The sequence below is a fragment of the Aquila chrysaetos genome, chromosome 11 (assembly GCF_900496995.4).
Source record: "Aquila chrysaetos chrysaetos chromosome 11, bAquChr1.4, whole genome shotgun sequence".
NCBI lineage: Eukaryota > Metazoa > Chordata > Aves > Accipitriformes > Accipitridae > Aquila > Aquila chrysaetos.
Genome location: NC_044014.1, coordinates 1,710,609 through 1,736,123, shown reverse-complemented (window position 1 = coordinate 1,736,123; position 25,515 = coordinate 1,710,609). Strand labels below are relative to the sequence as shown.

At 37.1% G+C, this 25,515-nt stretch overlaps 1 protein-coding gene across 1 annotated transcript; it reads left to right on the top strand.

Annotated features, from left to right (window-relative positions):
* The first annotated feature begins 43 nt into the window (after positions 1-43).
* Positions 44-24,461, top strand: GLRX3 (glutaredoxin 3). The gene is made up of 11 exons (XM_030030590.2): positions 44-181; positions 5,773-5,881; positions 8,885-8,959; positions 9,584-9,785; positions 16,366-16,538; positions 16,627-16,688; positions 19,428-19,485; positions 21,366-21,418; positions 22,515-22,554; positions 22,637-22,729; positions 24,195-24,461. Exons 1-11 carry the CDS (start codon positions 105-107, stop codon positions 24,243-24,245), a joined length of 993 nt encoding a protein of 330 aa, XP_029886450.1. The 5' UTR covers positions 44-104; the 3' UTR covers positions 24,246-24,461.
* The last annotated feature ends 1,054 nt before the right edge of the window (positions 24,462-25,515 follow it).

The following is a 25,515-nucleotide window of genomic DNA, read 5'->3' as shown; positions in this document are numbered from 1 at the left end:
CTGCGCATGCGGTGGAGGCGCGGCCGCCGTGGCGCATGCGCGGGGGCCTCCCCCACGTGACCCGCCGCCTTTCTCCCCTCCCTTCCTGTGGTGGCGGTCCGGTCATGGCGGCGGCGGCGGGGGAGGTAGCGGCGGCGGGTTCCGTCGAGCAGTTCCAGCAGCTGCTGCAGCAGAAGGACAGGTGAGGGTGGGTCGGGGCGGACGGGGTACGGCCCGCCGGGTGCTGAGGGAGCGGGGCCCGCCGCCGGAGAGACTTTTCCTGACTGGAAAGGCTGGCCTCGCCGCCTGCAGCGACTGCCTTCCCTCTGCCCTGCTCCCCGAGAGAGCGTGGGCTTCCCGCCGGGTGGCTGCAGCGGGTCCCGAAACCTCAGGCCCTGCGGGAAAAAGGGCGCTTTTGGATTTTTGTCCCGGTCTTCCCCCAAAACGGGGCTCCGCGGTCGACTTCGGGCGTTTGGCGCGAGTTTCGTGAAAGGCCGGTGTCTGCTGAGGGAAACGGCCCCGGTGCTGCCTCAGGGCTGGCTAAAACCTTCGCAGGGACATTAAAAAAAACCCAGACAACCCGCAGGCTGGAGAAGGACTTGGGGTTTGCTTCTTGAGAGACTGCATTTTAAGCACCCGTTTCCTCGGGTGCAGTTTATGAGGCTGTAGGGGAGCTCGGGCGTTCGGACGGGGAGGACTGCTGCAGCTGCAAAACCTTCTGTAGGGGATGAGAGGCCTAAATGGGCAGATTGGCAGGAAAATTATGCAAAACAGAGTTTGCATGCAACCTAAGGATTTTATTTTTCTCCTGAGCCCTAACGTGTCAACAGAACAAACAATTAGTGTACAACGTTTTCAGTGAAAACAGCAGCTTTAGGTTGTTTATTGAGAAACAATGCGAAACTAAGTGGTTCATCTTTTGTGCAACAGGGCTGATTTCTCATTAATCTGGTTTTACACGCTGCTGACGCATAACAGGGCTCTCTTTCCATTGGTGTATCTTGGCATGGACCGCTGTTTCTCTGTAGCCACTGGGCCGTGGCTTTTGGTCTGGTGTTGGAAGCCTTGGGCGCTGGTCGTGTGGGGGAAAATTGTGCATGTGTTCTGCTTTGGTAGGAAAGAGTTGCAATAGCTACTACTGTAATTAAAGGTGAACAGGTACTCAAGTGCCTTACTGAAGACAGAGAGGTTTGGTTATTAAATTTACTTGTTTGTCTTGTTGAATCAGAGGTGTAGTAACTATTATTCTATCTTTTAATCCACTAGCTGAGTGTGTATTTAACTAGGTCTTGCAAGGCACATTAAAATAAGGGGCTGGGTCAAAGACATTTCCACATTGTTTAACTGTTGCATTAGCAAGTGGCCCTTAAGTGAATGAGGAGAGAAAACTGATTAAATGAGTGGTTTAAAAAGGATGATGAAACTACCAGCTTCACATTCGTAAAGACAACATAAGGAAACATGGAAAAATTTTGATTATGGGAAGAAAAAATTAGATTCTTTGAAACTTGCTGCATGACTTTCAGTTTTCTCTTCTGGAATTATTCTTCAACTGAATTGTTGTGTGGGGACATCCCAGAGGAAAGTCACACTCTCACACTCACTGAGGCGTACTGAAATGAAAATGGCTTCAGGAATAAATACAATATTTTGAAGTTATTTTCAACAAAACCCTCAGTAATTCTCCATTCCCTTTGTCCACAGAACATGATTCGGTTTTATCTTTAATGGACTTGATTGTTTTATGCGGGTTTTTTTTGGTCCCAAGATGAATTGGTAGCACTGATAACTCTCTTCCTCTACTTCATTTCAAAATGTTTGGCTTTGGGTTTTGTTACTGCTAAGAAACCAAACAAACCTGCGCTCACAGAGCATAACAAATCCCTCAAAGAATAGTTTTTTTTTTTCCTTTTTTTAATGATCTCCCTGTTTCTGGATGGTTGTAGAAGTTTAAAAATACCCATTGGCTGACTTCAGGTACCTTCTATATTTAATTATCAAATGTATTTGAAAATCAATGATGTAAAAAAAAAAAAAGTAGTTTTAAACATTCACTTAATAAAGTGGGAAAGGAGAAAGTTTCTTCAAGGAAGTATTTTTCTCTTGAAAGATAAAGCTTAAGAAAAAAAAAGTGCTGAATTTTTAAGGCTAGGCCTAATGCTATTTTAATGCTAATTTTTTTTTTTCAAATGGGCTTCCTGATTTTTCCAAACTAACAGAATTACCACTAGTCAGCTGCAACTGCCAGCATTTTATGTTGACACTTAATTTCATAGGAGTTCTTGTTTCAGAAAATGAATCTTTCTGACACCAAGTTATTAGTAAGCTTTGTGTTATAGAACAAGTGTAGATTTCAAGGTTTTTTTTTTTTTTTTTTTTTTTCCAAATGAACCTAGATTGTACAGTTGCAAAAGATGAACTGAGCCAATATCTTCATGGTTACAAAATACTTGTGTCTTGGCCCAAATGGAGGGTCACCTACAGAGTAATTATTTTCTGCATATCCGTACCAGAGAATGTCTTGCTATTTGGTTCTACAGTCAATAGACTCTTTCTTTTAAAGGTCTACTTTGTGAGTCTGTCTCAACCAATTTTTTTTTTTTAATACACTATAGAAACAAGACCTTGAGCTTTTTGTATCTCCGCAGAAATTGTATGATATGGCCTTCTGATGTTTTTTCCTGCTACTAAAGTTTAAAAAAGTTGTATTAAAGAAAGTTAATTTTATTTTTGGGCCCAGAGCTTTTCCTCCAAAATGTGAAATATGATACAGGAAGAGAAACTTTGGGACTTGTCATAAGCTTTTTGTCACAATCCTCATTTATAGATAATAGTAGAGATTTTAGAAATATATTGGTTGAATGTAAGAAATACTTTCTTTAGAGTCACTTATGTGCTTCATTTTACTGACTCTTTATTTTCTTAATGTTTTGAATTACTCTTGCTATTTTTTCAAGCCTAATTTGAAGTGCTCAGATACCAACAGGGCAGTCTAATTGCAAAATTAGACTTGTTCTGTGAATGAATTTGTCAACCCCCCAAACCCTTCGTGCAAATTAAAGTATGTTCTTCATGAAGATAAAAATTAAGTGCATCACAGCTATATGTTGGTAAGGAAAGAACAGGCTCTGATGGAATGAGGATTAAATAACCATGTGGTTATTCCTCCTCTACTTGTCATGAGCTGACGTTCATGTGATCAGATGTGTCCCGCTATGCACACTAAATTAAATTGAGCACTTGTGAAATACTTTCTGGTAGCAGGGGAAGAGTATGCATTCCTGCGTTCAGTTAATGGAAGGAAAGTGCATCAAGTTAGTTGTTAGTGCTTTGGCCTGATAGGTAGCCACTATACTACTTATATGTTCTCTGTTCTCTTTTCTTCCACTATTTGTTTTTAGCCAGTGGAAGCATTCTCTTGTCCTACTTGTAGTCTAACAGATGTAAAAAATATTTTTTTAAATGTACAGGCATTGTGCAGTTGCAATGACAGCTTGACAACTTCATTCTCTTTAATTGCAAAAGCTGTAATAGATCTGAGTAGCCTGTTTTGTGAAGACTAAGGTAACATCACAAAACTTGATTTACAAAAAAAAAAAAAAAAAAAATTTTGTTCATCCTTGATCCATTTGTAACAACTTCCCTGAGCTCTTAACAGTGTCAGTAAACAGTGCATATATAAAGAACGATATTGGAGGAGGTCTAAAAATTGGTATTTCATGTGTAGGATGTGATGAACAAGTACCGGAAAACCAATCCTGGAGCAAAACTCTTGATTATTCTCTGCATCAGAGCTTGGTCTGTCTTCTGAAATATTGAACTGCTGCTGTTTTTTTCATTTTAGAATTTTCTGTCTGTTGTGACTGGGTGTTCTCATACATATAAATGACTTCCATGTCTCCCAACCTACCTAATTATTTTCACCTCATTACTTTGTGGCAAAAAATGTTGGTTGCAGCATGATATGAAGTGCTTGTCCCCGTTGGCTCAGAAGTCGTAATTAAAATGTATCTGCGTGAGCTGACAGCTGTAGTAAAGTTCGGAAGACCTATCTGCTATGAGGGCAGATAAAGCTCCTGCGCGAGCTACCTGTGCTGTAAACTGCCTCTTCATTTGCCCTGTAGCTGGGCTCCACAAAGAGCATTGCTGTGAAAGTTTACATGCTGAAACAGAGTTTTGCTATGACACGTGGTCTCAGGTTTCTCAAGGAGTCCATATCAAATCCCATCTATACGTAAAGAGTAAATCACTTAAATGGGCCTTTACTGGGGTTTAAATGCTGGTGTCAATTGTGAGCAGTGAAATCAGTCCAAAGAAGTCTTACAGCTATTTTGTTGTAATTAGAGAGATGGTTTGCCTTTGGGATCATTGCTGTTGATGACTCGTGTACAGGAGCGTTGGAAGAATCTATACAGGTGACAGCCCTGGAGAAGATGTCTTGAACTGTTCCTGAACTCAGGTCTAAATTTGCAAGGCTGGCACTTGCAGAACAGAACTGCCTTGTCGTTCCATAATTTAAGTTTTTACTAGCCTGTAAACTTTGCCAGTTTTAACTGGCTTTTGAAGCAGAACCACACTGACTGATGGCATGATGAAAAATAAAAAGAGGCTATCCTATTATATTTCTACCAAACCTTCCTATAATTGCTTTGGAAAATCAGGTTTATGAATTTTAAAGTTCTGTGTCTGAATCGAGTTTAGTGCTGTATTCAGCGTATGTGGTCAGATAACACAGCTGTTAACTGTTCCAATAGGAATGTCATACTGCCCGCATAGCTATTAAAATTTATAATGAACTTCCATTATTTAGTACTAAAAGACACTAAATGGCTTCTGTGGTATGGTTGACTTGATTTCTGTATCTCTAAGTAGATAAAAGTAGTACATTATATGTCTTTTATTCTTTATCCCCTGTTATCTAGTGGTTTTGACTTCAGCAAACCTGAAAAATGGAATGGAAAATCAGATGCAAATATCTTGTCACTGTTGTCATCAAAGTGTGTTTGTTTAAGCTCATGAGAACTATCTCATGGTGCCCAGCTTGATGGGATTTCTGTTCACATATGTGACTTCTCATCTTTAAATACTGTGTATAATCAATACCAAACCTTCAAGGGAACCTTATTGAAGCTGGAAGAAGTTGAAGCTAATAAAAGCAGAAAATAACATTTCAGCATAAGAATACTGTATTTTTAGAAAACTCCCAGTAGACTTGCAAAGTTGCTACCTTATTTCCTGCATAAGTAGTCAAGAGGCAATAGTGGCACTGAGAGGAGAAAAGCAATGGTGCAGCTTCTAGTGTGAAGCTGCTGAGCTCTGTTGCTCCCAGAGCTTCTGAAGATAGAAGGCTTGCCTGGGAAGAAATGCGGGGTGCCCAGGAGTGATTCTGACTGCTTGGCCTACAGGTGCTGCGAAATCTGTATCCTGTATCGTATGACTTGATCTTTAGTGTTTCTGCTTGTTCTGCTTCCTGTCCGACATTCGTATGGGATGACCTTTTACTATCAAAATACAGGATGACGTTTTTCTTTGTATTGCATTACCTTAACAGTGCTGGTTTTGGAATGTTTCCTGAAAAAGCATTGAAGTACTCCTCTGTGCAAGTCATAGAAAGTGTTCCTGGTTTCACTTGTTTGATTTTCTTTTTTCTCAGGAATGCGGTGTGGGTGGTGGTGGTGGTTTTTGCGTATGGTTTTGTTAGTGTTTTTTTTTTTTGGCATGGCGTATCAAACTTTTATATTGCATGATTCTTTTTTAAAAGTAAATGCTGTTACTTTTTTTTGTTTTTAATAGGTCCCTTGTAGTTGTCCACTTTTGGGCACCATGGGCTCCTCAGTGTGCTCAAATGAATGAAGTTATGGCAGCACTAGCAAAGGAACACACGCAGGTTACATTTGTGAAGGTAAGTCAAGCAGTTGAGCTTGTTTTAAACAGAGAAGAGCCATTATTACAAAATATGGGTAAAGTTATTTTTGAAATTCCTTTATGGCTTCATGTTTGAAGATGTGAGTTGAACATATGCAAAAGAGGCATCAAAAGTCTGTGGAATGAAAGTTCTACGTTCATCTTTCCAAACTTGGTATTGCAAGCTTAAATAATACTTTAATTTTGTCATGCTGTTTAAAGAAAAAAAAAATCAGTCTCCTAAGATAACAATGAAGGATTTTTTTTCCACTAGCTACTCCACCTAGCAAATAGTCTTTTAAATTTCTCTGTGCTTGCAGTGTCTCAGTCCTTCAGTTCTGTAGATAGCCATATTTTTAAAGCATGATTTTTATTGCTGGATTTGAGATGAAAATAACAGTGTTGCCAAATTAAAGTGTGCTGGAGATTTCATTTGTTCCCGTGATGTTGTTTGTTAACTAAATAGATCTCAGAATTCATAGAGGTTTTCTGTCTGATCTTAAAGATGAACAGTAATCTTCATCAAGTTTAAAGGAAGGTAAATTTAAGTCTGTGCAGCATTGTCACTCTTAAGATGACAGTCATATAGTGCTGGATGGTATAAACACAAATGAGATGCTATATATTTGTGAGATCGTCTTCACATCCTAGGAAGGGAGCCAGTGTGGAGGGAAAAATGAATGCATTTCATCAATGTGCTGTTCGTTGTTTTAAAACAACTTTCTCTTGTTAATGAGACACCTCTGTGATTATGAGGGCAGGGAGTAATGGAGCAGCCAGCTGTGTGTGAGTATTTTAATTTGATTTCTTAACAGCCTTTAGGTTTTGTGTTTGTTTTTTTTCAATGATTCCTCTCTCGGTTGGTATTTCTGTTAAACATAAGGGCAGAACTATGTTAATGGTAGTATTTTATTGCTTAGAGCTTCAAAAGACCACTTTTCAACATTTTGAAAATTCAAGATGCTTATATTTATATAGAGTTGCTATAGCTTTTAGTACACCCAAGAAAGTTTGAAAACTCTCAGTTGCCTCTATTACTCATATTCATATATTACTTATTTATAAGGTTTATTATTCAGCTGTAATTTATTTTTTAATAACAAGGTTCCAAAGTGATCAAGTGTTGCAGAACTAAGATAATGGTACCTCATTTGCCCCATCCCCTCCTCCCAATATTGCTGGTGTACTTGTTTAGAGAAAATAAGCCACTGAAAGACTTGGGTGAATTTTCTTGATAGAATTTTTTGGGGGGGAGGGGCGGGGGGAAGCTCCTCATGGGAAATGTATTTGATTTTGGAAGCTTCTTGGTGGGATTTTGGTCTGTATTCCAGAATAGCAGTCTGCCTTTTAATTGGGAAGAACCTGTTAACTCATCAGATGGTTATAGAGGACTGACCAAGAGTGGTGTACTGCCTTGCAAACCATGAAGTTACATTCTAGAATAGACCTAAGTAATAATGAAATGAACTTCAAAACTGTCAATAAATCTTGAAGTCTTTCTGAATGTAGTTTCTCATTTTAGTTGTTGCATAGCCTAACTCTAAGATCCTTGGCTTGGTTAAAATGGGTCTGTATCCAGAAACAGTTAGAAACAATGTTTTGGAAAGTTGTACCAGTAAGAGCAAGTTACTGAAATATGAAATTAAATCTGTTCAGTATGTGTGACCCTCACCAGAGTGGAACTTAAGTATCCAAGTAAGTAGGAAATTTTAGTGGAAAAGAAAATTAATATTATAGGGAGAAGTCATTTAATCATTTGCCACTTGAAAGAGAATAGGTAGTTGGAATCTATTTACAGTTTTCAATTTATAGCTTTAGTTTCTCAGTTGATCCTGTTGGAGCGTTGATTTACAGAAGTAGAGGTGAAGCTTGGACTCTCAGTTTTGACTTAGTCTGCTGGGCTGCTTCTGTATTTAGTGAGTTCATTAAGAGCCTATATAGCTGGAGCAAATCAAAAGATGCTGTAATACTACAGTATTCAGAGGTTCACTGAATTTGGTTAATAGTACATTTTGGTTAATAGTGAGAACAATCACAGTATTTTCTAAAATGCATAAGGATGGTCAGAGACGGGCAGGAGCAAACTGTTAAGTAGCTCTCTCGATGCTTGTTCATTCACTGTATGGTTTGTGGAATAAGAATTTGAAAGGCTTTTTCTCCTGTGCACTGGATTGCAGTTTTCTGTTTGAAACATTTAGATCTATTACCACTTTTTTAACCATTATCTGCAGTTGTTGCAGAGCTAGTGTCTTAAACAGCCTTGTACTATATCTTCTGTCACTCAAGTAAGCTTTTAGCCTATGCACAGAAAATAACAAATTTGAGTTAATTAAAAGATAATATTTTCTTGACAAATTACTACACTATATAATTTCAAGGTATGCATTTGAATGTTGAATAAAATTAGAACCAATAGACTCAACAAGCTTTCCACTCAATACTTGGTAGCCTTGCAGGAGTTAAAAATAAAATTTAGTAGACATCAATAGCTTATTGAAGAAACACTCCTTTTTTCTTCATAATTTGCAGAAGGCTGCAAATGTCAGTCATGATGTACTGCCCCTTGAAATTAGTCAATAGAGCAAACAGCAAGAATTGCTGTGGGCAGAAAATAAGCACTGTAATCATGACATAACTGGGGTCAATGATTTATGGATTTCAATATAGTAGTAGCTGCATATGATTGAAAATTTACTAGGTCACTAGTGCACCAAAAATTTTATTCGCAGCCTCCGGGCATCTTTTGAAATGTGCAACAAAATAAAAACCTCTGAACCTGTTTTGACACTGTGTAGGCTCAGTGGATGACACGCCAACCCAGTGAGTCTCATTTAAATGCAAATGTGTCACAAACTTCTGCGTCAAATCCTTTTTAAATGTATAAAATGCCTAGAAGAACATTCTAGACAGGATTTACATCCACAGTCAAACTTTAAAGAAGATTATGAAAATAATCTTTTTCTCTGGTTTTTTGTTTGTTTGGTTTTTTTTGTTTTTTTAGCTGGAAGCTGAAGCTGTGCCTGAAGTATCTGAAAAATATGGAATTAGTTCTGTTCCAACCTTCTTATTCTTTAAGGTAAGAGAAAATGGATTTAAGAGAAAATGGATTCCATGTGGACTCTCAATATGTATACTTTTTTAATACTGCTACCAGAAGAGCAGAACGTTAAGTACTTTCTCAGTGAAGAAACACTTATGTATCTGATTTAAGTCTATCCAGTGGAACCTAAAAAAGTAGGTAGAAATGATTCTTACACTTTATACGTAATATTTCAGAGCTTCCTTAATTGCTTTGGGATCCTTACATAGTTTATATTTCAGTTGTCCTACCTTGTATTGGGTCAAAAAAATTTCAGTAATGTTTCCTTGTCTAGCCATAGTTCTACAACATGGCAAAAACCCAAGTAAATAATCTTGTGGTAGAAATGACAAGGCCGTCTGGGTCATGTTTGCCTGTGATAATAAAATTCAAAATATTTTCTTTAATAAATTCTTCTAATAGCAAATTTGCTAGCATTAACGGTCGCCAGCCAACAGAATGGTATGAGTCTTGGAACTAAAGACTGGCCAAAAGATCAATACGCTAATCCACCCTGCATCTGAAAATCTATACTTTATATGGTGGTTTTACTATTTTTTTATTACAGTACAAATTCTGAATTTAATCCTGTAACACGAGCCTGTGTTTTGGTTTCCTTAGAATTCTCAGAAAGTTGACAGATTAGATGGTGCCCATGCCCCAGAGCTGACCAAAAAAGTGCAGCGCCATGCGTCCAGCAGTTCCATTTCTGCTGGCTCTAATGACAGCGTAAAAGAAGATCTTAATGTGCGTCTAAAGAAACTCATCAATGCTGCCCCTTGCATGCTGTTTATGAAAGGGTCTCCAAAAGAACCTCGCTGTGGTAAGCATTTTCTGAAGTTCGTGTTCAATGTGACAGCGCTTGCTTTGGGCTAGTTGTCAGATTTACTCAATTTTGGGAAGATACATCCCAACAGTGTCTTGTATACCTGGAAGTATCAATGAAAGTATTTTCATATTGCTTGTAAGCAGCTAGAGAATTGCTGTTCTCTTAGTTAAATTTTGGAAATGGAATTGCAGAGATTAGGGGCTTTCTAAAGAATGTGATGTGCAATGCTATCCTTGAACTAGGACACTTTTCCCGAGGTAGGTCAGTGTTTGTTCCTGACATATTTTGTGCTTCAAGTTACACACGTTGAAAATGTAAAATAGTCTGAAGAGAATGTTTCAATTCAAGGAATAATGAGAATTGCCTAACATCTGGGATCACTGTTGCCATTTGGAAAAAGAAAAGAAAACTATCCCAGCTGGTAAAATTTAAAGACCAAGTAGCATGTGTTTCTGCTACAGTGGAAATGCCTTTTCTTAAACCTAGTTCTCTTAACTCTTGCTCACTGTTTAGAGTGGTTGGTTCATAACTAACTTGAAGTGTTGATCTATATGGAAAGCACATGAACAAATATTAAAAGGCAAAATTTGTAAGTACTATGAAGCTGCCATCCTTCTGCTCCTGCAGTCTCAAGAAGTTGCACTGATTTCTTTGCTAAGCAAACATGTATCCTGTGGGGCAAATCATATCAGCTACATTGCTGGGCCAAAGAGATGAAGGAATTGTGAAACATAACAGGAGAATAAGAAAAGAACTAGCAATAGCTAACTCCTTACAGCCAAGCTCCTGAAGAAAGGCCCGTGGCATATATTTATGGAACCAGTAAAGAGATAACTGCTCAAAAAGTTAAATTGTGATGCAAAACCTCGGTTATTTGTGTCTAAAAACAAATAATGAAAATACTTGTTTTGTCCATCTGTGCATGAATTACAGTAGCATGCACAGGCTTGAAAGATTACTCATAAATGTTTCTATATCATGACAGAGATGCATGTGAACTAAATGTGTTTAAAACACTTTGATGAAGGAAATGAGGACTTGTGGAACTATTCTTTTTGACCCCTTCTGGTAAGGGCTCAGCAGGTGCATCCTAGAGACAGAGCAGTGCTTCTCGTGTCTCGTCAGGAGCCCACAAATGCTTGGTTTGAACTGTTGGGTGTGGTGTGGTGATTTATTGATGCTATATTCACATAATTGCCAAATATCCTTGTGGTGTGCATGCACTGCTGATCTTCCAGCTGTGGAAGATCTTGCCACGGTTTTAAGTATTAAATCCAGTTAACAGTTTCAAGGGCAGACATCCCCATGTAGCTGCTTCTTGTGCTTTCTATTGAACTGTGTCCAGGAAGTTTCCAAAAGTAACTGAGTGCAGAACTGTGTAAAGGAAAATGGATGAAATATTATAAAAGGACCTAAAAAAACCTAATTTTATGTGTTCTGTCCCTTTATGTTAATCTGGATGGATTCAAATTGTCATCTCACCATGTGCTGTTAAAAGTGGTGAAAGGGAAGGGTAAAGATACGGAACGCATTGATTTGGTGACGTGAGAATAATGCAGATTTGTGATACATGACTTGCCAAACAGCCTCTGCTAATTTGCATTTTATCTGGGAAGGCATTCTATTGCAGGAGAGCTATTTACGCAGTTCTATATAGTTCTAGTTATTGAAATTGAGGATTTGGGTCCATAGAGTAAATAAGAGTCTTTTCATTAACTTCAGGTGGTTTTGTGTCAGGACCAATGCTTGATAAATGAGGGAGCTGAGCAGAGTGGTAACAGTGGTGAAGCTGCTGGATGGGCCTGTCTGGATTGAATTACAAAGAGCAGCTTTGGACTGATATTGTGTATTAGGGGCAGGAAAGGAGGAGAGTCTGCTGTCAAGTGCTGTTAATTGGAGCGAGTTTAGTATGTGCTGCCCTTTTCGAGAAGGAAGGTTTATGTGTAAAAGTCATGAAACAATATTTGAAAGAGAAGCAGTGGTTAAAGCATGTCAAACATATATGTCAATCTGGGCCATTTGCTGTAGAGGGTAATCCTGCCTTGGCAGAGCGAGAGGAGTCTTGTAACTTGGTCCAGGCTACTTCAGGTTGATGAAGCTCTTGCTTACAGCTTGTGTGCAGCTTTTCTTACTGCCTCTGCCTTCTGTACCTAAGTGTACTTTCAGCTGCTTTTAAAATATTTGCATGCCATTTTACAATCTGCTTTTTCAGGTGTTGCTGTGAAAGGGTTACAGAAATACGAGAGGAAGTGCAAGATCCTGTATGTACTGAGGCTTCACGTACTGTATTGGGCTTCTACTGTGTTGGTACCTGCACACTCTATTTTTCTCCTTCTTTTTCCTTTTCTAATTTTGAGGTGGCTGTTTCATTTCAATGCACTAACAGGTCCCAGAATCACTTTGGTAGAAATGGTTTCAGAAATAACCATAGATTTCAGAACTTCCACATTCATTGTGCTGTTGTGTATTAGGTTGGGATTCTAGCAGTTTGTGCATAGGCAGTTGCTCCTACGAAGAGCTGATGAAGTTCCATCTATTTATGTATAGATAATTCTGTATTTGTATTATGTAATAGTACAGTTATAGGTGTGTGAAAGTTACATACCATCATAGGAATTTATAGATAATTTTGCAGGAATGGAAATTTTGGCTTATTCAGAAGTAGACTCGGCAAGTCTACCTGTACGTAATAGAGCACTGCTCTGATGAGCTCCTGATATTTATGAGTGCATTTGAGGTGTCTACAGTTTAGGTTATTCAGATACACATGCTTTAAGTTTAATTGTGTTGGATGCTAATGTGGCACTATTGTTAGTGAACCTGCTGTGCTTGCGCTGTGAGTTGTTTGGCAGGTGTGTGGCAAGCTGTAGGAGCAGAGCATGGTTCTTGCTATGTCCGTGGTGAGCTCAAAGGTGTTGTGCAGGCAGTGGTGAGTCTCTCCTGCACTCCTTGTGTGCCCAGGTTCTGTTACACCCGAGTCAGCCTCTGTGTCGGCATGATCAGTTCATGGCACTGGCACACTGTTTCTCCTTTGGATTTCTGCAGGTGTTAAGTAGAGAGCTGGCTTTCTAAAGGGCATTGAGCAGAACACTGGGCAGATTTTAAAGTTATGTAGAGAAAAGACCCTTTACTGTTTCTCATGTGTTTGAATTTTTGATGGGAGAGCATTGTGAGGCTATTTGGAAAAAAAAAAACCCAAAAAACCAAACAAAAAACCCACAAAAAAACACAAGCGAAAAAAGACATTGAGGCATCAAGTTTTAGGATAGTTAGGTACTTCATCATAAACTCAATATGGAAAGCAACTTAAAAGTATAATACAGGTTCATTTGCATGTCTTAATAGATAAAGTAGATACTTCTTCAAGCTTTCAGTTCTTACAGTTGATCCCTGGTCCCCCATGAAAAATGCACAGGAGGTACTTACCTAAATAGAGGTACGTTGGAAGTATTCAAATGTAGTGCAACACATGAAATAATCTGAATTTACAGCTCTTAATTTTGCAGTTAAATACTGTGCCTGCTTTAGACTGCTGTGGTAGTTTCTGGCAATAGTTGGGCGATGTTAGTAAGTTGGGTCCATTCAATTTCCTAGAATAGACAGTCTTTTTCAAGGTAAAGGTAATTTAACATTTTGTCAAAGATGATATGGATCTGTTATAACAGTAGTAGGAGTAATAGAAATAAAATTAACTAAAAGGAGCCATGCTTGTTTAAAGGTGAAGATACTTTTGAATTGTACCTATTTTGATACAAATAATAGTCTTGCACTCAAGACTTCAGTGCAGTTGGCAAGTAGAGGGAACCCTATCCAGCAGTGTATTTTGGGATAATCTTGTAGTTCGTAATTTCTTCATTGGAAAAGCCAGCTAAGCATAGTGTAAAGTAAGGTTTGTGCCCTTGGCTATGTGTTTACTGGCAATTGTATGTGGTTACTATGTATGTTGTATTATTTCAGCAAATTCATTTGGACTGTGGCAGTATTTGTTTATTTGCTTCATCAATACCGTAATTTATTTAGGGTGTTTTTATTGGTGTAGAATCTGGAGTGGCATTTGTGATCATCTAGATAACTGCTTAAAACATTTTGTTAGCAGTTTAATTATTCCTTGTAATGCATGTATGGCATTTCTTCAGAAATTCAACCTAAATCTTTTGTTATGAAAGTAAAGCTGTTCTGGCGCTTTATCCCTAAGCATAACACTTCCAGACTGCTACCATAACCCTTCAAAATGAAACACAACCAATCAATCTTTCTAGTTTGCATGTAATTGCCTACAGCTAAAATAAAGCTTTTTTTTTCCCCAGTTCCTTACAGTAGAAATGAGTTAATATATTGGCGATGGAATAACCATCAGCAATCAGCCTTTAGCTGTTTACTAATGAACTCCCAGATGTATGAAAAATTTCAGAATCTGTGTTTTACTTCAGGCTGTACATGAACTTAACACTTCAGTTGTAGAAAGAAAAGCAACTTAGATGCTGTACATATAAATACTGCTACTTCATATCTCAATAAATTGCAGATCATGAAAAGTGCAGAAAGCTGTAGTAAAAATCCATATTTCAAAAACTAATAGGTGGTCTTGCAAGCTGAAATCAAAGGTTATTCTTCTATGGCACTTTGATTCTTTTTCCCATTTAAAGCGTCTTTATTTTTCTATTCCTTTATTAAAGCCTTTAAGCATTGTCTTTCCTTTTTTTTTTTTTTATTTTTAATATTTGTATAGAGGTTTTCATTTGTCTGCACAGCATTTGTTGGAATTCTTTGAGGGAATTGGTAGGATTGCAAGGGCATTTGAATCCAAAACAGAATGAGGTGGCAATGATATAAAACGCACATTATTATCATATTGATTTATGGACAAATTCTCATGGATCCTTTTTGCAAACCATATGATAGCGTTGTCTAGGAGGCTTCTACTTCCTTAGAAGGGGTGTGCATGCAAGCAACAGTGGCAGGTGTTGAAATACTGTAGGATAAAGACCATGTGTTAGAAATGAAGCAAAACTCCAAAATCTTTCAAGGTGTTGCAACGTACTTAGTGTTTTTTCCTGATAAGCATAATTTTCATAGCAGAGCAAATAGCTTATGGAGGAACAGTGGAGTTGTGAATCAAGATTTGATCATCAGTCCTAAAGGTCAAGGCATTGGCTCCCTTGTGTTGTAAAGTGCAGCAGACCTCTTCTCATCTGTTTTCCTACGGAGTAAATATCTGGAACACACTGTGAAACATCCAGTAGGCTGATGTCTTCTCTGGAGGACTGTTTGTGCTTCCGCATCAGTGGCAGTGTTAAGTGAATGAAGATGACTGAACATCAGTCTAAGGTTTCCTTTCAAGTTACTCCATAAAGAATGGACTTGTTGACATAAAGGGTACAGCCTAGGTGTGGGTGGTGTGTATGTGTGTGTTTTGGTTTTTAAAGTGATTTTGAAGAGTTTCTGTAGAGACTAATGATTTAAAAAAACAATTTATCTTCTTTAAAAAAAAATAATCAATGTTTCACTTTAATGAGAATGGTGAATTTAAAATAGAGTTGAAGGAGAATTGTTTGAAAGTGAAATTTCATGTGGGTTTCCCTCTAGTGTAAGAAGATTCAGGTGATTATGGACTGTAAATTCTATAATGTTAAAATTTTCATACACGCAACTTTTTACAAATAATGTGACTATTTTCTTAGGAAAAAGGTGCTTAGTTACAGAAGGGAGAAACTTTTCTTCGCAGCTTGGCCACACAATATACTTAGAAAATCTGGATGTTTACATCATAATATTCAGTGCTTAATATCCTCCTGAGAGAGTGTTGTCAAAGTAGGACATAATGAAGATCTGTCATAAAGGAAAACAAAACATGGTATGAAAGTGTCACAAGGTTAGTAAAATAATATTAAGTACTTGTGTGAACATAAAGATTTTAAAAAATAAAAAGGAGTCTGCCTTTTACCATGAAGTAGGAAAGTACGTGATCTTAAAGCAAAAGTAGTAGAAAACATTATAAAAGCCAAGTTTCTAAGTTAAACTAGTGACACAGTAGTGTGTTTAAAACCTGGTTGCCACTTGGTGTGTCAACTTTATCCACATTTGGTGTAGGATAAGTTCAGTAGTAGCTGGAGGAAGAAATGACAGGGGTAGAGAAAGTGATGTGCAATTAGAGGAATGAAATGAAAGATACTGAAGATGCTGTTATGGTCATTAAGAAGCTTTTATTCTTTGTGAATGCTCAGTGAAGAAGAGCTGGAAAAGGCAGAATAAGGGAATGCATTTAACTTTGCTTTAATTGTGTGTTGGAACAACAGACTCTTATATGAAGGTTACTTGCTCTGTAGCTCTCTAAATAGAGAAGCACCAGACTTGCCAAGCTGTCCATATACTTTGGTTTTGTAATCGCAGTAATAAATATGTTTTTTGCCTGTTTATAATATTTGAGGATATTTACAGAGTAAAGAATAACACACTAGAGCTGTTTTGAACTTACCATCTAGAAGAATTGCATTTTTTAAATGAATAAGGTTTCATACAGACATGGGAATGCTTTGTTTAAAATTATATGTAATTCCTCTTTTTGTGTTTGCAGGTTTCAGCAAACAAATGGTGGAGATACTGAACAAACATGGTATTTCATTTAGCAGTTTTGACATTTTTTCTGATGAAGAAGTTCGTCAGGGTCTGAAAACATATTCTAATTGGCCGACTTACCCTCAGCTGTATGTAGCTGGAGAGCTTATAGGTGGACTTGATATTGTCAAGGTTAGAAACATTTTTAATCTTGTTAGTTGTCAGAAGCATGTTTTTCTTGCTTTTTACATCTGATTTTTCTTCTCCCCAATCTCTCTAGGAGCTTGAGGCATCTGGAGAGCTGGACACAGTCTGTCCGAAGGCACAGAAGTTGGAGGACAGGTGTGATGTATTATGTCATTATTTTAAGGGTGTCTATTTTTGAGGTTTCCTGTATGTTCATTTATATAGGGGAACCCTTATATAAATTCCTGTTCTTTGACTTTATCAGAAGTGTGCCAAGATTTTCTTTAATTACAGAACAGCTGCATTTGTTTAATATGGTCTGTTTTCTATACAGTAAGCATCACTTAATATAAAACTATACTGTTCCAGTAGGCTTTACTCTTATTGTATTTGTAGTTTTTTAATTTTTAATTATAGCAGGAATATATAGATTCCTTCTTGCCTCTCTTTTAAGAATTTATTCTTTAAAGATAACTGGGAAAATCATCTTTTAAACATTAGTAGCTTTTGTTACCTTCATTTGGTGTAGACTTCATAACTATGATGTCACTGGAGAAAACATCTAGGCTTGTCTCCTCACTTTTCTTGATTACTCATGTCCTTCAGTTCCTGTTTTCTTTCACCTTGGCAAAATGAATATATGCTGCAGCAGTAGGAAGTGTGTTGCTTCCTGAATCAGATGTAGTATCTAGAAACCAATTTGTCGTCCTTTAACCTTCCCATTTGAAGATTTGCTTGTTTGAAATTCTGGCGTGCCCCAGGCAGTCAAGCTCCAGATATCTGACAAGTCATTCTGTTTGAGAAGTTGCTAGTAGATGTGACTTTTTTCTAGTTTTTATGTGAATAGTGCCATTAAGACATGCAAAGGGGGGCTGGTTTACCAAGAAGGTGGCCTGTACCTTGAAGGCAAATATGTTAGCATAGATTCCCACTTGCTGTCTGAGGATGGTAAGTGTGAGTTTTACAGTGCTCTAGATGTGACTGGTTCTGGTTCTTTTGCCTTCTCAGTGCAGTGGAGAAATAATTTAATGCAAGCCATTTCAATATAGTGATAAAGTAGATGTACTTCTACAGCTGTGTATTTACTAATTCCTTTTTAATTTGTTCTGTGGGCTGACGTTTATTTTTTGTTACTCTAGTAGGGTAACTTGTAAATTGTTTCACCAAGGCCACAAAAAACAATCACTACCTTTTGCAATTTGAGATTAAATTATAGGTAAAGATGCAATTGTCTCAGTATGGCCTTTGAAAACCTTATTTTAGAAAGTTTCCTCTAGTCTCTTCCTTCCTTTTTGCAAGCTTGCATAAGCTGCAACTTTATTGAATGTATACATAGTTTTTTTGCTTTGCTTAATTATTTTGGGGAAAGAAGGTAATGGGAAATGTCCTCTGCTTACCTAATCTGTTTTAATAGATTAAAATTGTTGGTGTAGCTAAATGTCTCCCTAAAGGAGCATCATCATCATCTTTTGAACAGGTGTGTGAAGTTTTTATTAATTTTATCAAATTTTGATGTAGAAGTGGCCCGAAGGAAAACTGGCTAAAAATTTACCAGATAAGTCACAAGTAGCTTCTTGTTGCCTAGTTTGTTCTTTGTCTTTCAGTAGGTGTTTGTTTCTTGGGTTAACACATGATGTTTAGCTGAGGTCTGTCGTCTTTTTTCTGGTGACAAGTGGGAAGTTCTTTTTCCATGACACAGATTAGTTTTTCTTTGTAGCTAACCTCATACTTAACTTCTGAGCAACTGACATCTCTTTCAAACTATATTCACTCTTACCAGTCACTCATAAGAAAAACCCTATGTGGTAGTTAGTCAAACATGCCAAGACTTAATAGAATGAAGGGATATCAGTAGTAGAATCTATTTAATGCTAAATTATGTTCCTTTACTCGATGTTTGATCTCTTTCCACCAATTAACTGTGCGTCTTCACTTGAAAATACTCTTGAAAATGAACTCTGGAAATCAGCTTGGTTTCATGAAACAGATCTGACAGCTGGGGAACCAGCTCAGGTTACTGTAGCTCACCCTTGCTGTAGCTGTTAGTTTTGCTGTTGCTTTTTGCCCTAAAGACAACTTGGTTGCAAAAATTCTTTTGAGGTTTACACATGCAAAGGCTGTAGGTCACCAACAAAACTTCATTTAGTTTTATTTTGCAAAGACCCTGGATTCTCCAGTCTAGAGTCTTTTTGCATTGTGCGAATCATTCAAAGTGACCTTTTACAGAAAATGATCACCTGTTACGCATTTTATAGAGGGTAGTTTGCCCTCAGCAGGCAACTGTTGGACGGGAGTCTTTGCTAACTTTTTCCATCAGTTGTCATAGAAAGCCTTTCCTAAAAGGAGAGGGAAAGAGGGGGAGTGTCTGAGGGTTGTGTGGGTAGACCAGAAGTGGGCAGGGCACAGTGAGGCAAAACAGACCTATTCCTGAATTTCAGTAGTCATTAGTCCTTAGTCCGTAAGTCCATAGATCTTATGACTGATGGACAATAGGTATGGCTCTTACTCTGCAAAAGGCATTCTCACATGGAGAATAAGAAATGCCAAGTATTATATTCAGTACGGGAAAAAAAGCAGTATGTCACTAAATATAGGCATGGTATTTAAAATATCCTAAAATGATGTTTCTCTTTAAACTTATTGCTGCTTGATACTTAAGAGGTCAATCTAGAAAAGTAAATTATTGCTCTAAAAGTAACAGGATGGTTCAAATTCATTCATTAGAGTTACTGTAAGCAATTTAAATTAATAGACTTGCTTATAATAATGCTTTAAATGTATTTGGTAAAGGTGTAAGGTGCTATCTTTCCACTTTTGCATTTTGTTTTCCTGTCGAAACAAAGGTTGGGATAATAACCGAGCTGTTCTATGTCTGTCTTTTTATGCCTTCTGTAGGCTTAAAATCTTGATAAACAAAGCTCCTGTGATGCTTTTTATGAAAGGAAGCAAACAGGTAAGATTAAATGTTTCAGAATATATTTAAACAGTTTTTTAAACACTGACAATTACCTTTTTTTCCTTGCTTTCCCTGCTTAATGAAAATTAATGGTGCTGGGAAGATTTGTCTTTTTATTTGGTACTTCTATAAGCCAGAGGAGAGCAGTCCCTATTTTACCTGATGGATATATATTGCTAAAATGCTAATAGCTGTGTTACGGTAAAATCAGGGAATTTGATGCCCTGCAGTGACATCTGTCAATTGATCTACAATTCAGGAATGAATGGAAGAACTGTGCATGTCCTTTTGGTTTTAGTTATTGATTGTCTTTGCAGATAATGGATTTTCTTATGATGGTCTGAGTGCTTGCCCCTAATGGCTAGCTTACTTGAGGCGTACAGTTTGAGTGTTGCCCAAAACTTTATCTCTGGATACATGTTTCTTGAAATTTCCCTCGGTTGACCTAATTGGATCGGGTGTCCTATCCTTTTTAATTTCTCTCACTTCATGCTTTCACAACTGCATTTAAAAAAAGCTGCTAGATGTTTTTAAGGCTAAAGTATAATGCCACATACCATAAATGATCCACTTTTTCTCATGTGTGTGGAATGGTCTATGCCTGGTGTCTTTAAGCTGCACTTAATTAATTATCTTGCTCACTGAAATGAAGGTAGTGACTGAAGACAGACAACTGCTAACAGTTAGGATTAAAATAATAACAAATGACTGTAAACGAAAAGGTCAGTCTATTGCTTTGTGTTGCATACTCAAACAGAGTAGCCAAGGGAGAAATTATTCCCTTCTGAACAGCAAGGCACTGCAATTCTTCCTGTCAAAATTACTTGAATGGCACCTAACTCAGACTTTTCATTGGAGTGGTGTACCCTAAACAGTAATTGTTGTTAGTGATTGCATGTTATGAGAGTTGTTTATATGGTATTTTTTTAAAGGGTACAGAGCTAGGGGACTGAGCTCATTCATGTGACTTGTCTTTCCATTTAATTTTCTCATTAGTTCCCTAAGCCTTCTCTGTATATTAACAACAGATACTTTTAAGAGTAGTGTAGGCTGTTTTACTAAGCTGTTTCATAGCCACTGGAACCCTGTGGGTTATCTGACTCACTGAAACAGTGGTGATGAGCTAGATGGGCTTAGGTCTTCTAAAGAGATGCACTTTATTTCCAATAAAACCCTGTGTCTTGCCTATGAAAAGCAAGACTTTGGGCAGGTTGCTTAACACGCTTTGATTTTGCTTGAGCTACTGGTGGAGTGAAATCACCAATAAGAAGATTAAAAATTCAATATCTAAAAAATGATGGGTGTTCTATGTCCTTACACTGTCAATATGAAGAGTTTGCAGTAGATACTTTCAATTACTAATTTCAGTTGGGAGTTGCCGTACATGCAACCTATTTATCAGTTGAGTATAGGTTGCTATTCTCTCCAGAATGGAAAGTAAAGGGTAGTGTGTGTCTGAAAATAAAACATGTCTATTTTACAAATGCATATAAGCCATTTATACCCATCATACCTATAGCTTTGGCTTTTTGAATGTTCAGAAAATAATCAAGCCTAACTAGTTTACAAGATAGCATTGCCAAACCCGGAAAACAGATTCACCTTGTGTCATTTCATACCACAGCTGAGGAAAGTGTTTAATATTCTCAATGTTTTCATTTATTTCAGCAGAGTATGTAAAGAAAGAGACATTCAGTACTGTTTAAAGCTCAAAGAATATAAAGAAGAATGAAAAAGGGATTAGCAGTATTGCTCATCCAGTAAGGTCATCACTAGCAATAAATTGGTAATAGCTTTGGTGTAGCTTGAGGACCTGGAATTTTGTGTATTAAATATAGCAGATATATGTTTTAACATATGTGTGTTTTGCATTCTAGATGGCAAAATGTGGATTCAGCAAGCAAATTATAGAAATCATAAATAGTACTGGGTACGTAAGTGTTTGTTTTTTTTTTTATTGAATCTGGGAAGCCAGTTCTGTTTTAAAAACTACATTTTATAAATAAAGAGTTTGGAAAATACTAGTGGAAGACTTCCCCAAATATAATTTTCTTTGTTCAAGAGTATTTTAAAATATCTTTATGTAAAAGCGTATAGTGTAAATAACTACTATGCTTATTTGATACCAAGTCAAATGTGGCGTGTCAGATATTAACACTGCTTTAGCACTACTATGTAGTGATTGTCTTGCTTGGATTGAGGAGTTTATTGCAACAGTGAATTTTTTTCTTTTTTTTTTCTGTGATTGTTGACATGAAAGAAATCCTTCCACTCTGATAAGCAGCACGTCTTGGAGAGATCTCTCTTGATCTGTTTCCTTAATCTTGGAGTCTCTCATGTTATCTAGCCTCAGTTTTCCTCTTCAAAGCAGTTCTTTCTGTAGTGAGAGAGATTAGTATCATCTTCCTTTGAATAAACTCCTATTTCATTTGTACTGCTAGTTAGAGGTTAAGCAGTTGTCTTGATTACTAGATGTTAGAATGGGCTTTTTGAGATAAGATAACTATATATCAATATACAACTCGGAAATCTGTAGCAGTTAACTCAAATTGTTGTTCTTTGTCACTGGCCCTAGTTCACTTGCAGGAATCTACATACTTGCTGGTTATTGAAGAGTGCTAGTTCTTAGAATACTAGGAATTGCATACCAAATCTCATACATGAATCAACCAGAAATCAAATTTATTTTTGTGTTTTTACGCAAGTGGTGTATGAAGATGGTGAAATAGCTGTAGCTGGTTGATTCCAAACTTCTGAAGTATGTGTGTGTGGTGGGGGTTTTTTTTAGTGTGGTTTTTTTTAATGTTTAAGCTAATAGGGAATGGAATTACTTTGAACACATTTTTGCAATCAGAGCCTAAGGTATACATTATAAATATGTGCATTATAAGGAGTTTCCCGTGAAACTAGACATTTTTTGTACTACAGTTCTTGGTGCATAAGGTGTTGATTTTTGAGGGTCTTAGATTGCAAAACTCCACAGTAGATGATTTTGTTGTGTTTGTTTTTTTTTTTTTTTCCTCTAGCGTTGATTATGAGACATTTGACATACTGGAAGATGAAGAGGTAATTAAGCTTCTCCATCATTGCGGATTTCATTGTTGCTTTTACTGAAGTTGAAGTTTACATATAAGATTATTTTTCTTAGGTGCGGCAAGGATTAAAAACCTATTCAAACTGGCCAACGTATCCTCAATTATATGTGAAAGGTGAACTTGTTGGAGGGGTGGACATTGTTAAGGTAGGAATGGGAGAATCTTGTTTGAGATGTAAATTGACCATTTGTTTAAAACTGTAGAAATGTGTTCTGCCCATAACATACAGAAATTCCTGTGTGGCGGCCCTAGATCTTGAAACCAAATGACTTGGTTACTTTTACTGTGACTTCTATTAGCTCAACATACAGTTGAAAGGAGCTCTAAATCTCTAGCATTCTCATATGCCAAGATTTAGCAGTGAAATGTATTTTCTTGACAGCAGTCAGTTACTGCTACTGTAAAGACCATTTTTACCCCATGGGTGCATTTTTACAGGTTTCTCTTCCTAGTTTTACTTCTGACATTGCTTTTCTCAAATAAGGTGGGTGAGACATTTCTTCCTAGCAAACAGTCTCATTCCTGGAAGAAAGTAAGGTTTATTGTAGTTGTTTGAACAGACCCTGAAGCAACAAAAATAGATCTGCATCTGTAACTGTGGTTTTTGATTTTTGTAACAGAGCAGGCACAGTGTTCTAAACCCCAAATACTCTTGAGCCCATTCTTGTCTGAATGTTTTATAGCCAATTCCTCAGACATTGTAACTCCTGGGAAGATACAATCAATAAATCTCATTTAGTTCTAAAAATACTGGTATTACTTAAATTATATAGATTACTTTAATTTTATTTATTTAACAAGTGTGTGGGTTATTTCAGTGATCAGTAAGTATAGTCTTGGGCATTGCAGAGATGCTGTGAAATACTTCTCTCACTGGTATTTAAATGTAATTTGTCTGTTTGCATTGTTGGACTGTATTCACTTCACACCGACTAATTTGTATGGGCAGATGAATGTTGTCAGTATTTTAAAATGCATTCCATAATATAGCATAACATGTAATAAGATTGAGACAGTTGTTTCTCTTGAGATGTGGGAAAAGAATATATACTCCACAACATGTTATTTTAAAATTATTTCCTGGTGTTATCTAGCTCTTGAGTAAGTTAACAGTCTTATAATTTGAATTTAAGTCATCAAGATAATATGGGCAAGCACGTCTTATTTAGAACTCCTACAACTCTCTTACTGTCTCATTTTAATGTGTGGTAGTAACAATCTTATCAATGGATGGTCATTTTTTCATTTTGTGGAAGGCATTTTGGATGTTGTAAAATTTTGTGTATGCCTAAAATGTATCCTGAATTACATCTAGAAGGGGATATATCATGGGATTTACTGGGTAAAGTTGACAACAACCAATTCTTTTGAAGGTGTATCTTTTAACTAAGTAAGTTTCCTCTCTTACTAAATAGACACAAAATAGAATTTAAATACAACATTATGAACTTCAGTGTCTTGGTCAAGAGGGACCTCTAGTGGGTCATCTAGTGCATTCACTTAATAGCCAGTGAATTGATTTCCTTATCCCTAAACTGTCCCTGTTGAAATCTTGTTAGCATAATCACAAAATGTACATAAAGAATAATTGCTGTATATATTTCTTTACAGGAACTAAAGGAAAGTGGTGAATTGTTGCCTATTCTGAAGGGAGAAAATTAATGGAAAAGGACATCAATGGGAACAGAAATACTTTGAACAATTACTCATTTATAGATTGTATTGGAGCAATATACAACTTAGCCTTGTGGAACTGAGCAGGAGTAAATAAAGACAGCTTATGTACTCTGTATTTTGCAAGACCATGCTACATACGAAAATGTGTTTCCACTGAAGATACAAAAATGTCAAGATCTTCAATTAAAATGTAATGCTAAAGAGCTTTGGGTTTGTTATTACACTCTTTCTGTGTATTCATTGCATCTAGATGTTTAAGAATTAGTAATGACACCACTATCCGTTGCAGTGCTATATAGGACTAAATTACATCTTTTTTGGGGGGCTCAGCTCTCATTAGGAGAATATTAATGGGTATACCTCTGTGGTATGGAATAATTTTCTGTCACTGTTAATAATTGTCTTCATGTCTAGTGAGCGAGAAAAACACTATTGAAACCTTAATCCAATGCACCATTAGGAAGTTTTTATTAATGAGTTTCAGCTGTATACTATGCATCTTCATTATCTAAGTAGGTACAGTAATTGTTAATTTCAGATGTTCAACCTATTTTAACATAGCTTTTTGGACATATTTAAATTACAGTGGAAATGAGCCAATAAACACAGTGATTAGGCCAGTCTTTGGTGTATCGTCAGCACTCCTTCAGTTAGATGGAAAGGTCTACTTTCTGGGCTATGACTTTGGCAATTTAAATCGTGTTAATATATTGAATCTTTCACTTCTCTATTCAGAGGATTGAATTTGTTTTTAATCCTTTCAATACCTGTAATGCTCTGAAATATAATGGGCTCTAATAATGGGCTGACCACCAAACCAGCTACAGGAGAGGTGTACTTGCAAGTATGTGCAGGAGGGTATTTCTCTTCAAGAGAAACATTTTTTTACTTTCAGGTCTTTTGAGGTCTTAGCATCTGTGCTGAGACTGATGAGGTTTTTATTTTGGAAGGTGTTTTTGTGTCTGTGAAATACTGAAATATTTCTGGTTAACTATGTATGTACTGTGGTGTGTGACAGCAGTATCAGCTGCTACTGACTTCTAGCTGTGAAATACTAGTTAAAACTGTTTTGAGTGCATTGGCTATGCACAGTAAAGAGGACAAGGACACCATATTCTTAGAGAGGTCTAGAACCTGAAGAGGAGCAAGCTTCCTTTATGAAACCCAGCAAATGAAGTACTGGTGAGGAGAAAAGTGCTTGAACCTTACCAGTAATACATTTTGAGCAGAGAGGTATTGCTGAAAGCCTTTTCCT